Source organism: Aedes albopictus, chromosome 2, assembly GCF_035046485.1.
Source record: "Aedes albopictus strain Foshan chromosome 2, AalbF5, whole genome shotgun sequence".
NCBI classification, from domain to species: Eukaryota; Metazoa; Arthropoda; class Insecta; order Diptera; family Culicidae; genus Aedes; species Aedes albopictus.
In genome coordinates, this window is record NC_085137.1 from 502,649,921 (window position 1) to 502,666,961 (window position 17,041).

The following is a 17,041-nucleotide window of genomic DNA, read 5'->3' on the forward strand; positions in this document are numbered from 1 at the left end:
CAAAAATGCAAATACCTAAATGTATGTATACATAAAATTTATTCAAACATTTAAAAATATCATTACATCCGCAGTAATCTATCCTTCGGATCGCCTCTGCCCGGCCGTCCCCGGAAACGTCGGCACCGGTGGTGACTTCGGTGGTTCATTGACGAGCTCTCCCAGTATGTCAATCACCCTGCGACCATCGTCCGACCGGATTGGGCTCAACCCTCGGCCCTGCCGTTCCATGTCCGCCACCGTCCGCTTGGTTACCTCCTTCTGCGGTTCCGATACGAGAATGTTTCCGTACTTGCGCTTCAGCTGGGAAGAATTGTGCTGGGACATTTCGTTGCTTCGTTCGCGGGGCATCTCGATTTGGCGGGGAAAAGGTGACACCAGGACCTGACTGGACTGATTGTTTGAAAGGGCTACTTTAATCAGGACATCATGACCTTCTTCGATTTAAATATTTAGCATTATGAATTGGTTTTCGAGTAAGAAAATTGAAGAGAGATCGAAAATAGTGATTTATGCAACGAAATGCAACGAATTTTGCAACAAATTGCACACATTTCATCTGAAACGATCCTAAACGTTTGCACGGCACGAGTGCACATCCGTTTTCGACCGTCAGTCGGTTATGTTAGGACTTCTCACGGAATTTCGTAACACCCATCATCAAAACAGACAGAGGTCGGTCTCCAGTGGTCACCAAAATGATGCTGCCAAAATTGAATATGTATGCCATAATTTTAAGAGTCGCCGTCGGTCGGCCCCCCTCGACTAGCTATTTGAACCCTCTCGCAGTTGCATTTTTAATCAATTTCTTCTCCTATACGCCCCGGTCTTATCTGTCTCTGTCAGTCGGTCGGTCGGTCAGATTCAGCTGGGGTCTGAGCAGCACAACGGGTATCGTGTGCCGAGGCTAAATGGTGTTGGCATTTTCTTCAGTTCCGTTGTTCCGCAGGTGGTGGTGGCGACGGCGGCTGCAAGCGGCGAGGAAGAAAGTTGTGTCACCTATTATGTGCTGATGCCGATGCCGGTCAGACCCCTATTGCAAAATGTGGGTCTCTGTCTCTCTCTGTTTGTGGCATCTTGTGCTGCAGACGACTGGCTGGGACCGCTGGTTGCTGCTGCTGTGGTACAATACAGACAGTAGGTGAGCGGACCATGGATGTTTGTGGATGGGGAATTGGCAGCCTTTTTGGTATGCGCTAAGCTTAAATCGTTTGTCACGGGAATCAACATTGTTGATTTAATGGAGTGACGGTGGTTAAATTAGTTTACCTTTCGGAATGACATTGTGTCCTGTTGCAAGGAGAAGTTGGATACTCTGCTTCAATTTAAAATATTATTTTATGCAATTCAGTATCATAATTTATATTTTATATAACCCATTTTGGTATCATAATGGCCAATTTTTCCGAACTGGTTCATTATGCAACTGAAATGAGTTGCATAATGAAAAATAGTTGTATAATGTTCATAATGCAACTCATTTGAGTTGCATTATGAACATAATGCAACTCAAATGGGTTGCATTATGAAACAATCATTGCATAAAATTTTGTATGGAACTCGTTGCAAAACTCGATTTTTTCAGCACTCTTCGTATTTATCCAACTCGGCAAGCCTCGTTGGATAAATGTACGACTCGTGCTGAAAAAATCAACTTTTTGCAACTTGTTACATAAATAACTATTATAATACCTAACATAACCTAATAACCTAATAACCTAATAAAATAACCATAATACCTAACATAAACCCTAAGGAAATCCTTCAAAATTCTTGAGTTTGATTCTGTAGAAGCAACAAAATAAAAAAAGTTCACTTCTGGAGGAACTTTTGGAAAAATTCTCGAAGGATCTACTGAATAAATCCTGAGAATATCTTTCCTCGAAAAATTCCCGAAAAAAACTTTGTCAAAATTACTGCAAAAAAAAAAAAGAATTCACGAGGATGGATAGTTATCGGTGAGTCGTTCCAAATTATTACACAGTATCAATTTAATACTCAATAATTTGACTGCTTTATCACCTTCGGTGTCAATCAAAATGAAAATAGGTGTTTTGATTCCAATAAAGGTTGCATGAATCACATCACTTATCAAAATTAATCCAGATCATGGACCTTCCTCCCTCCCCACTAACAAAAACTTCTTCTCATGACAGTCGTAGAGAAGATGAGGTGGTCTCGGTTTCTAGTAGCAAAATACGTCACATTAGCATTCCTTCCCTTCCTCCATGACCGTAAGGACGTGGCTGGTGCCGTGATTGTATTAAAAAGTCTGGAATTCTCGAAGGTGCACATTGAGAGCGGTATGCTACTCCCAAGCTTCGTTTATTGGTTCCTTGTGCAACTTCGATTGTTCTGGTCAATCACGGAGTAGCAACTACGAAATGTACGACAATCTATGCTCATGCTCATTACTGCTGAAAAAATGGAGAATTATCAAAGTAACTCTTGGCTTCTCAACAGAACTATAGCAGAAATTCCCGAAGGAACTTCTGGAGAATTTCCGGAAAAACGTTTTGAAAGAATCCATAAAGCAACTCCTCGAAAACATATCTAAAAAAACTCTGGAAAAGCATCGTAAAAGAACTCATTAGGAATTTCCGAAAAAAGTCATGGAGGAATTATTGTTGGTGAAACTTCTGAAGTGATACTTCTGGAATTATTCCTGATCAGTCCTGCAAAATATCAGTCTCAGTGCCTGTTTTTCAGCCGAAAATGAATGACTGCGGCGGTCGTTTTCAGTTCCTCGATGTGAGAACTGACAGAGTCCGAGAGCTCCATTCGTGAGCGACCCAACCAGATCAATTCCCAATCATCCACACACAACTCATGCTGAAAGGCCATTCGTCTCAAGCGGTGGCTTGTGAGAGTGAGTGCCCTATACGTTAGCACGGGTGAAAACACTCAACTACAGAAAATTGAATGGAAATTTAGCCCTGTCAGCTCTCGCTTTCAGCACGCTGCGTGCGAGTGTGAGTACCTATTTCATTTCGATCCCGTGTTGCTGATCGGAAAGCAACTTTGACAGGAAAACCAAAACAGAGAAAATGAAAAAAGCAAAATATCGCTATCATAAAGGCCTGTCGAAAAATTGCAGCACTGTTCCTGATAGAGCTGGAGTAATACTCCTGGAGAAATTCCGTAACCAACTTTGTGAAAACCCGTAGAAATTCCCAAAAAAAGGAAGGTATTTCTCGAAGAATTACAGAATTACTTATTGGGAATCCTTCAGATAGTTATCCTATCGTATTTCGTAGGATGAATTTCCTATAAATGCCAAAACAGAAAACAAATTTTTGTGGAAAATCCGAAGAAAATCTTCAATAGTTTCCAAACAACCTTTCCTGTAAAAACTCCCGGAACTCCTGGAAAAAATTGTCGACGAAACCACTCAATGAATTCCAGAACTTCTGAAAAAAAATCCTAAGGAACTCATGTAGGATTCTCAACAAAACACCTGTTGAAATTCTCAAAGATATTGCTGGAAGATTTCCAAAAGGAATTCCCAAAAAAAAATGCTGAATAATCTTCTGAAAGAATTCAGAAGAAAACAGAAGAAACAATTTTAAAAAAATCCGAAGAAATTTTATTATATACTCCTAGAGAAATGCACAAAATAATTCTTTACCGAATTGATGAAGATATTCTTTGAGCAACACCCACAAGAACTTTTGGTAGAATTCTAGTTTTTGGAGGAACGTCTGTAGAAATCGAAGAATCTCCTGAACAAATTTCTGGAAGAACTCCTGAGAATACCCACAATATACTCCTTGATAAATTCCCGAAGGAACTCTCGGAGAATTCGCAAAGATATTGTTGGAGAATCCCTACTTCGAATATACATATTCCTTGACAAATTTCGAAACAACTCTCAGAAAATTTGCAAAGATACTGCTGGAGTGCTGGAAAAATGCTAACATGAATGTCTGCAAAAAATCCCACAAGAACTCTGGGATTCTCAACGGAACTTCAAGTGTAGAATTAGAATTGGGGTTTTAAATTAAGAAAAATGTATTGTTTTTTTGATTTTATACGAAAGAACACCTTTTTCTGAACCACCATGATTTTTTTCAGATTTTTAGAACTTCATTTTGGTACCTAAAATCGCTTTCGAAAAGATTTTTCGAAATCACCTTTTGACAGCTGGCCAACTGCTTGACATCTCCGCCCAGTACAAAATGCGACGAGGGGTGATTCGACAAATCGCTCCCATACAAACTTCAAACTGATTTTGAACCAAAATTCATGAAAATTTGGATTTCGGCTCAGTTTTGCATGCAGATTCTGAATATGGAATTATCTCAACACCGCTAAAGAAGCCAATTTAGGTTAAAATACACGTTAATATAAACAAAAAAAACGGAACTTCAGAAGAAATTCCTGAGGGATTTTCGGAATAACCTTTTGAAAGAATTCATGTTTACTAGCGCTACCTAGCGGTAGATTGTCGCAACAAGTGTAATAAGCAACTTTGACACCAGCTTTCTAAGTCATCACGTTTCTGCGATATTAGGTTTTGAAAGTGTGCATGCTCATTAGCGACACCTAATGGAAGAATTACGAACTTTTCAGCTCGTCGTTTGTAAGACCTTAACCTACGCAACAACTTTTCCGAAGACACTATCCTACCAAATTATCAGAGTCTTGAGCTGTTGCTTAGCGTAATAGTTGCTTGACAATCGATTACTGTAAGGTACACCAAGGCAAGTTAAAACGGGTGGGGGAAGATGAAATTCCATAACGCATAATCCTTGTCTAATAGGATCCCACTTAGCAAGAGTTCTGTTAGTAGGAATTCATTTAGTAAGAGACTCGTAAGTACTCCGAATATATTCTTTGGTAAATTTCCGGGAGAAATCTAGGAGAATATGTCAAAGATACTGTTAGAGAAATTCTAACAAGAACTTCTGGGAAAAATAAAAAAAAACTCCTGGTTTCTCAACAGAACATTAGGAGAAATCTCCGAAGAAACTTTTGGAATAAACTTTTGGAAAGGTCCGTGAAGTAACCCCTGAAAAATATATCAAAAGAACTCTGGGATATCTTTGTCAAAGAACTCACTGATAAACTATCAAAGAAACTTGTGGAAGAATTTCTGGAGAAATTCTGATTTTTTTGAAGATACATACTGCTGGAATAATTCCTGATGGAACGCCTGGAGAAATTCCCAAACCAACTTTGCAGAAAGGTTCAACGTAAAAAACGGAGGAATTCTCAAAAAAACCGAAAAAAATCCTCGGAGAATTCCAGAAGGAACTTTATTAGGGATTGTGCAGAATTTCATAAGAATACCCTTGAGGAATTTCCAAAAAAAACTTCAAAAATGTCCGAACAAATTTTCGGAGGTAGGAAGAATTTCCGAAGAACTGCTGGAGAAATTTCTAAAATAATCACTTCATGACGAATTCCAGAAAGAATTCTCAGAGTATCCAGAGATACTCTGATAAAATTGCCATAACTTTTTTTTTTAAATCTTAGATTGATTCCCGAGGAAGCTTCTGGAAGATTTTCCGAACGAACTTCTAGAGAAAATGCAGAACGAACTCATGGATATAATATTAAATTCGGATATAATTATAATATTAAACATGGATATAATATTAAATTAGGATTCTCGAAAAAACTCGTGGAGGAATTGCTGGAAGAAATTCCGGAAGAATTTCTTAAGCTACTATTGAGTAACTTCAAATAGTACTACTGGAGTAATTCCCTTAGATATATCTTGAGAAAATGGTAATAGAATTTCCGGAAATAAAATTCAAACGATGTTCTGGAGCAATTGCCAGAAGACGTCCAGGAAGAATTTTCAATGTAGTTCCAAGAAAAATTCCCAAACGAACTTCCGGATGAAGCTTTCAAAGGGATTCTCCTGAAGAAACTCCTGCAGAAATTTCTGAATAGACTCTTATCTAAAACAACTACTGCATAAATTCTTGAGAAAACTTCTGGATTGCCGAATTGGCGAAAGAACTTCTGAAGAAACATCAAAAAGAACTCCTAGAGAACTCTCATCGTAGTTCAAGCTCATACAGAAATTCCCAAGGGAGCTAAAAGGTAACTCTCGAAATGACCTTAGGAGAAATTTCAGAAAAAAAAACTCTTGGAGAAGTTCCTGAAGAAACTCCCAGTAGAATTCCTGACAAAATTTCAAAGAAATTCTAAAAGAAAATCCCGAAGAAACTCCTGGAGAATAGGAAGCAATCAGTGAAGTACTACATTGAAAGTAGTGAGCTGGATTTTTGTATGGTGAGATGATCAGTTCTCCATTTCTGTAATGAAATGGTACAAACAGTGTGGGTTATATGATTTCTTGACAAATTTGATGCCATTTGAGCAAAAGTTTGGGTAACTGTGTTGTTGTATTAGTTATTTCTTGCAACTTTAACAACACAGTGACCCAAAGTTTTGCTCAAACAGCATGAAATTAGGCAAGAAACCGTATAACCCACGCTGTTTGTAACATTTTATTGCAGAAATGGAGAACTGATCATCTCACCATACAAAAATCCAGCTCACTACTTTCAATCTAGTACTTCACTGATTGCGTCCTATTCTCAACAAAACACCTGGTGGAATTCCCAAAGATATTGCTGCAGGATTTCCCGAAGTACTGATGAATTGCCGTATAATCTTCAAAAGGAATTCCAGAAGAATTAGGTCCAGAAGAATAAAGGAATTCTCAAACAAATAAAGAATTTCAAAAGAAACTTAGGGATTCCTCCTTGTATTTATCATGTCGTATCTCGTAGAAGGAATTTCTTAACTACTGGAGAAATTCCAAAATAAAAATAAAAACTCATGAGGAATTTCCGAAGAAAAACTTCAAAAATTTCAGAACAAACTTTGTAGCAATATTTAGTGCAACTCCTTGGAGAATTTCCGAAGAACTCCTGGAAAAATTCAAAAAAAAAAAAATAATGAAAAATTTGCTCCGCAACGAATTCTAGGAAGAACTCTCGGAGTATCTGCCAGAGATAATCCTGAAGGTATTCCAGAAAAAAATCTTGAAATGATTTCCATAAAAAAATGTAGGGAATCTCAGAGAAATTCCTGAAGAAGCTTCCAGAGGATTTTCCGAATGAAGGAGATGCTGAACACCTGGCAATAATATAGAACAAGTCATGAAGGAATTCTTAAAAAGAAACTCCTAGAGAAATTCTTGGAGGACTTTCTGGAAGAATCTATAAAGCACGGGTTCCCAACCGGTGGTCCGCGGCCCCCTAGGGGGCCGTGAAGCCAGTCCATGTGGGCCACGATGTTACCAAAACAATTGTTATTTTTTTTCTATGTCATGCAAATTATACCAATTTTTAATTTTGTACACCGCCACCCCCAGAAGCCACAATTTGAGGAACAAATTTTCAGTATAAAACGCCCTCAGAAGAAAAACTTTTTGGCTGCGCCACTATTTTTCAGCTACGACTAAAACTGAACGTACATTATTGTTTACAAAATGTGAGTGTCGAATAAAAAAACGTATTATTGATCGTCAAAAATCCCTCCCACAGTTTCTGGCTAGGTCACTGTGCCCAAAAAACTCGGTTTCGTTCATTTAATTCATATTTTTTTTCTAAAAATTTTCATTGGGCCGCAGATGTTTAGACAATTTTTAAAGGGGGTCGCCAGGTCAAAAAGGTTGGGAACCCTTGCTTTAAAGCAACTTTGGAGTAATTCCTAATTGGACGTATTTTTAGGAAATTTTGGGTGGAGAAATTTTCAAATTCTGTTCAGCAGAAATTTTTAAGAGAACTCCTGTAGGAATTCTCGATGGTGTTCTTGGAAAGATTCGCGAAGGAACTCATGGAGGAGCTCTAGTAGTTCTTTTTGGAATTTCTCCAGGAGTTTCTTCAGGAATTCCTGCAGGAGTTACTCATTGGAAGTCTTGGCGAATGTCCCGAGCTTAAACAACAATTCCCGAATGACCTTCTGGGGAAAAAATCCAAGACAACTTACAAGAAATTCTCGAAATGACCCTAGGGGAAATTTCCGACGGAACCTCTTGTAGGGATTGACACTGAGAAAAAGAGGGCATAGAGCCTTAACAGCGGGCATTGTCTTTATTTAAGAGACTTTCAGCCCTTGGCTGGTTCGTCTCTGATCAAGAAGAAATGAAATGAAAAGGTATATTTGAGCAATAGCGATGATGAGAGATGAAAGATGAGTAATAATAGATGAGAGATGGGAGATGAGAGATAAGAGATGATGCTAATGATGATGATGATGATGAGAAATGAGAGGTGAGATATAAAAGATGAGTGTTGAGCGATGAGAGATGAGAAATAAGCGATGAGAGATTAGAGGTGAGATATGAAAGATGAGGGATGAGAGATGGGAGATTATATTATATTCGCACCCCCAATTTGAAGTCGCCGCTTGCTTGAGTGTTGCGAAGTTATCCCATGCGAAGCTAATGTCAAAGCTAAGACAATGGACTGACGGCGGCGTCGTCATAGTGACGTCCTCGAACCGTAAACAAACAGGTCAACGGGACGCCTTACACACAACGGCAATTTTCACGAAAATAGTGTTCCTTGTTGAACAATTTAGAAATTTTATTTGCACTAATTTCACTGTATACTGTTTCATTTTATTTTATTATGAACATTACAGTTACGAATTAAATGGAAAAGTATCTCAACAATGTATATGCGCTTAAATTTCCTTGTTTTTGGTGTAGAATATTTCGACATTCTTTTACTTACATTTGGGTACTTTATCGTTAAAGTGCATATAAGTTCGCAGCTTCCAAAGTGAGTTGCGATCGAACTATGATTTTATCAAAATTGATAATAGATGAAAAGTGAGGGATGAGAGATGGGCAATGAGAGATGGGCAATGAGAAATGAACGATGAGAGATAAGAGATGAGAGTTGATGATGATGATGATGATGATGATGATGATGATGAGACATGAAAGGTGAGATATAAAAGAAGAGTAATGAGCAATGAGATTTCAGAGGTGACAAATGAGAGGTTAGAGATAAAAGGTGCTAGATAAAATATGAGACATAAGCAATGAGAAATGAGGATGAGAGATAATGATGATGATAATGAGAGATATTGATGATTATGATGCTGATAAAGATGATGATGAAAGATGAGAGCTGAGAGGTGAGATATAAGAGATGAGAAGTGAGAGATTAGCGATGAGAGATGAGAGACGAGAGATGAGAAATGAGAGGTAATACATAGATAAGATATATTGGATGAGAGATGAGAAATTAAAGGTGGGAGATGAGAAATGAAAGATGAAAGAAAATCATCACTGATGATAAGAGATAAGAGATAAGAGATAAGAGATAAGAGATAAGAGATAAGAGAAAAGAGAAAAGAGATAAGAGAAAAGAGAAAAGAGAAAAGAGAAAAGAGAAAAGAGATAAGAGATAAGAGATAAGAGATAAGAGATAAGAGATAAGAGATAAGAGATAAGAGATAAGAGATAAGAGATAAGAGATAAGAGATAAGAGATAAGAGATAAGAAATAAGAGATGGTGGTGATGATCAGAGATGTGATATTAGCATGACTGTGGTCAAAATTAGAGAAAAAAATATGTAAAAATGGAATAAAAGTGACTAAGAAGATGGTTGGAAAAAACGATGATTGTGATGGTGATGATTGATAGGTAATATTGTTTTTAGAACGGAGGCAAATGTAAGTTTTGCTAAAATAAAGTGAAGTGTAAACGAAATGAATATTGTTGTTGAAACAAATTATGCTTTTAAAATAAGTAGAAACTCTGTACAAAGAAGTCCTGGAAAATTCTCGAAGAAATCCATTAAGACATTCCCGAAGGAACTTCTGCAGAAATTAAATTCAACAAGTGGAAAATTCTCAACTTAACAATAGACTGAGAATTATTCTAAGATACACGCTAAAACTGCTCAGCACTAAAATGTGTAAGACCTACTCACAAGTGCATAATTTCCGGACCACACAAAAATGTGTAGCAGTTACACATTCTCAAAAAACAGCTCGTACACTCTTCTAGATGCGAAATGTTGATTTTTTTTTGTTTTCCAAGGTCACTAGTAATCCTACCTAGATTGGCGTACAAAAATTTTTGCGATTTTAACAATTTTGCGGTCACTGGAGCTGATTTTGTAAATGTGCAAGGGTTACACATTTTTGGTGTAGTCTGGAAATTATGCACTTTAGTGCTGAGCGGCGTTAGCGTGTAATGCTTGGAAATTCCTCAAAGGAAGTACTGAAAAAAATGCCGAATAATTTTCTGAATATTCTGAAAATCCCAGAAGAAACCCACAAACGAATTTCTTTCTGAAGAAAATTGCCGAAAAAATAATAGAAAATTCTTAGTAAATTTTTGAAAAATACCCAAAAGAACTCTTAGGTGAATTGATAAAGCTATTTTTTTGAAGAACTTTCACAAGAACTCTGGCATGAATTGTCGAATGAACTCCGGGATCATCAGACAAAATTTTAGAACTAAGTTTTTTAAAAACTCTAAAAAAAGTCTTCATTCTTGAAAAATCCTGTAGATATTCCCAAGAAACTGTTAGAGTTCTCAAAAGAACCTTTGGCAAAAAAAAATCCGACGGAACTCATGAAAGGATTTTACTTTTAGATGCTACTTTTAGAAGAATTTTTAGCAAATACACTTGGAGGAGTTTCTGGAGAAATTCCTGAAGGATATTACTGAAAAAAAACTTGTAAGAATTTTCAAAGGAACTCCTGGGGACATTCCCGATAGAACTCCTGAAGGAAGCAGTAGCTAATTCCTGAGAGGAATTTTGGAGATATTTCTGAAAATATTCTAGTCTATTTTATTTTTGCAAGAACACCTAGAGAGAACCATTATTTTAAATTCCTTATGATTTCTTAGATGAATTCCCGTATGAATATGTGGAGAAAATCTCACAGAAACTCCAGGAGGAATTCCGTAGAAATTTCCGAAGTAATTCCAACAAGTTTTGCAAGAGCTTCTGGAGAAATTCTAGAAGCAGTATCAAGCTAAAATCTGAAATGAACTTTTGAATGAATCTTAAAGATACCCCTGAAGAATTTCTCATATAGGCTTTTGCATAAATTCCCGAAGAAGCTATTGAAAGATTTTTAGAATATACTCCCGAAAGATCTTCTGCAGGCATACTCGAAGGCACGCCTGAAGTAATACTCGAAGGGACTCGGAACGAATTTTCAAATAAACTTCTGAACGAATTTCCAATGTAAAAAGTAATTCTTGGAGGGAGCACTGCTTGATGAAACCCTAGAAGGAAAACATGGAGGAAGTCCGGACCACCGACGAAACTACGATTTCTGAATTTATTAAAAAGTGGTAACAATTGACGTTTTTTGGTACTCACCTGCGACACCAGTGCCTTCGTCTCCAGCGTTGTACTCTCCTGGATCACGTTCTTGAACTCTTTCGGACTAGATAGTTTGAACTCGGCCGCCGTGGCCAGGTACTCCTGGATCTCCTGCAGGCTCTGTTCGGCGATTTCCGCCGACACGGAACACTTCTCGATCCGCTGGGTGGCCAACAGCTCGATGCCCCGGGCGCACCACTTGTTTGCCTGCAATCGATGATGGGATGCAAGAGTTTTAGTTTCAGTTTAGTTCAATTTCAGTTCTAGTTCAAGTTCAGTTCAAGTTCAGTTCAAGTTCAGTTCAAGTTCAGTTCAAGTTCAGTTCAAGTTCAGTTCAAGTTCAGTTCAAGTTCAGTCCAAGTTCAGTTCAAGTTCAGTTCAAGTTCAGTTCAAGTTCAGTTCAAGTTCAGTTCAAGTTCAGTTCAAGTTCAGTTCAAGTTCAGTTCAAGTTCAGTTCAAGTTCAGTTCAAGTTCAGTTCAAGTTCAGTCCACATTCAGTTCATGTTAAGTTCCATTCAGTGCCCAACCTACCTTCTCCACCCTCTCCATCAGCTCCCGGGCCTTGATCAGCGTCTCGATCCTTTTCGTAATACGCTCGTTGATCAGCTCGCAAACCCTGGCCAGTTCATCGCACTTGGGCTGCACCACCTCCCGCGGGCACGAACTAATACAGCCCTTGGTTCCGATCAACCGCTGCCCGGTGGCGATCACCTGATCGGCCCGTTCCACATCCACCGCACAGCTCGCCTGAAAGTCTTTGGTTTCCTTGATCAGCTGATCCATCCGGTCGACCGTTTCGCCGATCTCGGTCATATCCGAAACCGCGGTCAGATGGCGATCGAAGTTCGCCTGCAGTTCCCGGAAGTCCTGCTCGAAGCGCCGCAGCTCCAGGCACTTCTTCAGCCGCGACAGGTGCACCGTCCAGAAGTCCTCGAAGTGCCGCTCGGTCTCCTCCAGCTGCACCAGAAGTCTGTGACAATCGCGACTGTCATCAAGATGGTGATGCATAGTATTGTTTGAATAATTCCCTGCACTGGATTTTTTACAAGGTTTTGTATCGCGGGGATGATTCAGAAGGGGGGCGGTACATATTTTTGTACAATTTTGAAACAACGCGCGACAACCGCGGGCGATGATCGATGAGCCGATGATGGAGATGGTTAATGGAAGAAGCGAATCGGTCACAGAGAAGCGTGGGGATGGATGAGGATGAGATGTGAGGATTGAATGGAAGATATGCGTTAAGATAATGGTACAACAGTTGAAACTGAAGTTCTGGTTATATTTACACAATCGGCAAGAAAACAGTGAAGAAGGGTATATTAATAAGGCGTGCGACGACATCCAGCGACGGGGAATGTATGGCCATACGTGTCACGTGTGAGTAGTTTTGCGAGTGAGATATGAGAATCCGGTTGTGAGTGCGGAGTGAGTTAGATGTGAGAATTTACTGTAGTTTGTGAGTGTTGCTTTGTGTGTTTGGTGATCGATGTGGAAGATCATGTGGCGTGCGTTATTTGCGAGAGTGAATGCCATGAATGCGGTGCGTGCGTTCCTCTACTTAAAATAGATTGATTGAAAAGTTGTGATAAGTATTGAATGCTATTAAAAAAGAACGAATGCAACGATTTTCCAAGAAAACTTAATCTCCCTATTGAATTACATTGATAACATCTCCTGACGCAGTGTATGGTTTGGATGACCAAAATAATCCCAAAAATATCTTGAAATGACCCATGAGAGTTTAGATGTTCATGGACGCTGTTGGGTTGTGTAATGTTACTATCTCTAGTGAAAGCAGCTTATGTAACGGTAGTTTTTTTATCAACTGAGCTTCATATCAGTTAGGATGACTCAGGGTATCCCAAAACATATAACAACGCTTATTGTTCTTCGAATTGGCTTGATGAACACGGTTGATTATGTAGCGCTACTTAGCAACGTAGTGAGAAAAAAACTTCGGTCACAAGTGTAGACCTGAAGTTCTGATTTCCGGAGTGCTTTGGTTGATCTGGAATATCTCACAAGAAATTTCAGGGTCTATAGGCTCTATTTGAATGTGTGATGTAACTGTTCGTAGCTAGAATAGCTACTGTAAATGTTAAGAACTAAACTCCAGAACATTTTGGATGACCCTAAATGTTCCAAAGGCTTAAAATAAAAGTTAATAGTCTTCAGGTTGATACAGTAACCATGATTGATTATGCAACGTAACTCAGTATAGCAAATATGGCTACCGTTCGTTATGAGTGTAGAGCTGAAGTTCGGAACTCCAAAGTAGTTTGGCTGACCTGGAATATCCTAATACTGTCTTAAAATGACATTTGAAATTTCAAGAGTTACACGAATCATTGCAGGTTATGCAATGCTATCAATTACATCAAATCCAAATAGACTAGAAGAGATTCTGAGCAATTAGAGATGGGCAATCAGATCCGGACCCGTTCAAAAGATTCGTATCAGTAAACTGAGTGAGTGAACCGTGGATCTTTTTCAGAGAGAGCCGGATCACTACACCCTAAAACGAAAGTACACAGCGATTGAGTAACTTGCGAAAAGACAAAGGATTTTTCACTCATATTTACGAACGACTGGATCAGCACAAAAAATGTGCTGATCCGGTATTACACAAATTTGCGTGAAATTTCACACAAGTTTGCATGAAATCTTTTGTCTTTTCGATCGCTGCGTGAAAGTTACTCCTTGCTCTGTGTACATCGATCTTTCCGTGTAGCTTACACGCAGAACTCGATGTACACAGCGCAACGAGTAACTTTCACGCAGCGACCGAAAAGACAAAAGAATTTTCACGCAGATTTGTGTAACACCGGATCAACACAAACAATGGCTGATCCGGTGTTACACAAATCTGCGTGAAAATTCTTTTGTCTTTTTGCTCACTGCGTGAAAGTTACTCGTTCGCTGTGTTGTTTCATTTAAGGGTGTACATGATTCTGTGAGAAAGAGCCTAAAAGAACCGATAGGTTCTCTTTGTTTTGCTCTGGATCATTTTTAAAACACAGCTCTACGAAACGCGCCAAGCACACACAACAACCAACAGCAACGGTGGTCCAGTTCCCTCCCCCTGGCCACACCCTAAAACGAAAGTACACAGCGAATGAGTAACTTGCGAAAAGACAAAGGATTTTTCACTCATATTTGCGAACGACTGGATCAGCACAAAAAATGTGCTGATCCGGTATTACACAAATTTGCGTGAAATTTCACACAAGTTTGCATGAAATCTTTTGTCTTTTCGATCGCTGCGTGAAAGTTACTCCTTGCTCTGTGTACATCGATCTTTCCGTGCAGGCAGCCGCAAACAATGCACACGATCTCTCGCTCTCAGCTCAAGCGGGAGAGCAGTACCTCCAGTTCGGACAGATCTTATCCGAACAACCCGAACTCGAACACGAACTCACACATTATCACTTCTTTCGTTCGGTTCTTCAGCAGTATCCAGTAGGTTGTGTGGTGCTGACGCTGGGAGAGAGATAATGCGGGTACACGGAAAGATCGATGTACACAGAGCAAGGAGTAACTTTCACGCAGCGATCGAAAAGACAAAAGATTTCATGCAAACTTGTGTGAAATTTCACGCAAATTTGTGTAATACCGGATCAGCACATTTTTTGTGCTGATCCAGTCGTTCGCAAATATGAGTGAAAAATCCTTTGTCTTTTCGCAAGTTACTCATTCGCTGTGTACTTTCGTTTTAGGGTGTATGTTAGCAGATCAAGAGAATGAGTGTCGCTTGCTGTGTGTGAAGCGGGCCCCACACGAGCATCAATACTTCATCAATATCAATACTTTTTGTTGGAATTTTCGTCAAACTCGTGGTTTTCCCAATGCATTTTGAAAAACCTTTGGATTAAGCTCAAGGTTTGATGGATGATTCGTCAAAAAGTAGCGATATTGATGAAGTATCAATTGAGCATCAATCCGTGTGGGGTCCCTTGAGAGAATAAACGGGATGCAAGCAATCCCATTTGTTTCGATGAAGCTTGGTCATTCATTCCATAACTGAGCCGCTGATCTGCTCAAAAGACCCGGTTCACTAATGTGATGGATCCGGTTTGGATCCGATCACTGAAGTGAGCCGTTTTGCCCACCTCTATGAGCAATATCATAAAACCAAAATAAAAGGTATTAGGTTTTATGACGCTTCTCAAAACCTTTACAAGACTAATTAGTTCTCAAAATGTTACTTGGGATGGAACATCCCAGAATATAAAACACCCTTTTCGCATTCTTGACAAAATACGAATACACATGCACGTAACCCATATCGAAATTCAGAATTTAAGGACAAGACTTCTTATAGTCCCAAAATGGCCGACTTTGGTACCTACTCAGGATCTCTTCGGCAACAAAACCAGCGCACCTGATCTTCTTATTTTAAGCTTATTTCAAGTGAGCAAAAACAGAATAATAAAATTCACTGTTGTTTAAAGCTTGTTTCTTGAGATTTGTGCGTCTGAAGTTCTGTGCTCTGTTGAAGCGGGATTTCAAGACGTTTGTCCTTAAGGTAACAGGAATGTCAATCACTTCGTTTCCTCAAACTTCGTGGTGTTCAGGATGTTCTAGGTTGCCAATAATGTTTCAAACACAAGTACTCACATTGTTCCCTACTAGAAGACTCAACTTGGAACCTCTCAGCCAAAGACAGTGTTCTCTTTTATTAAATGCGTTGATTTCTACATCCATTTTTATGCAAAGGTCGTTTCAAGGCGTTAACCCTTCCAACCCCAAAGGGTTAACGCCTTGAAACGCTTTATAACCCCTCCTAAAATCTTCCGAAACACCCATCAGTCTCACGTAATTTTCTTCTGAACTCTTCTGAAGTCTTCTGGAACCCCTGAAACCTACTAGAACGCCTATAAACTCCTCTAAAAACTTCCGAACCACAAACCCCCACCCCAACCCCTTTCTTTTGAGCCACATGATACACTTCAAAGCTTTCATAAAGCCCTCCAAAGGCCTTGAAATGCCTCTCAAATAAAACCAACACTCCTGTTATTCCTATAAGCCCCCTGAAACCCCATGAAACTCCCTGAAACGCCTTAAAGCGTCTTAACCACCCTAAATCTCCCCTGAGAACTCCAGCAACTTCTCAGAAACCCCCGGGAGCTCCCCTTAAGTCCACGAAACCCTTTGAAACGCGATGAAGCCCATTTGCGACTCCCAGGAACTTTTAGTCACCCACTGAAACCCTTGGGAACCCCTCTTGAAACTCCCTTGAAAGCCCCCGGAGACCCCACAATAGCCTTGTGAAATCACTAAAACCACTCATCCTCCTAAAACTCCACTAAAAGCCGACATAATACAACGCCCCCTCCCCTTCCCCTTCAACCGCCATTCATCCACCTCAAATTATGATCTTCTCTACTCCAACTCTTCGAAAACTCCAGCAACCATTTCCCGGAAATCCCCTTTCTTCCTTTTAGGAAAGTAGTAAGAAACATGAAAAACCGTGTTAATTCGCGAATCCGTGTAACACGGAGACAAATTTCGTTCATTTGAAACAAAAATATTCATGTTAAATTGTGAAAACTAATAAACTTATTTTTTTGAAAACTAACTCAGTTAGGGGCCGTTCATAAACCATGTAGACTTTGTGGGGGGAGGGGGGTCTGACCAAAGTCTACGCTCCATTCAAATTTCTAAAATTTTGTATGGACAGAAGTCTACAAGGGGGGAGGGGGGTGGGTCTGAG

General features: G+C 39.4%; 1 protein-coding gene across 4 annotated transcripts in view; it reads right to left on the reverse strand.

Annotated features, from left to right (window-relative positions):
* Positions 1-17,041, reverse strand: part of LOC109407731 (guanine nucleotide exchange factor DBS) — a 561,022-nt gene that overhangs the window by 403,646 nt on the left and 140,335 nt on the right. For 2 of the 4 annotated variants that reach the window (XM_062854437.1, XM_062854441.1), the window contains exons 5-6: positions 11,857-12,358; positions 11,323-11,532 (exon numbers count right to left, since the gene is read on the reverse strand). In XM_062854437.1, the coding sequence (XP_062710421.1) occupies positions 11,323-11,532; positions 11,857-12,358 (712 nt within the window). The remainder of the gene's footprint in view (positions 1-11,322; positions 11,533-11,856; positions 12,359-17,041) is intronic. The other 2 variants (XM_062854440.1, XM_062854439.1) reach the window with 2 other exon arrangements.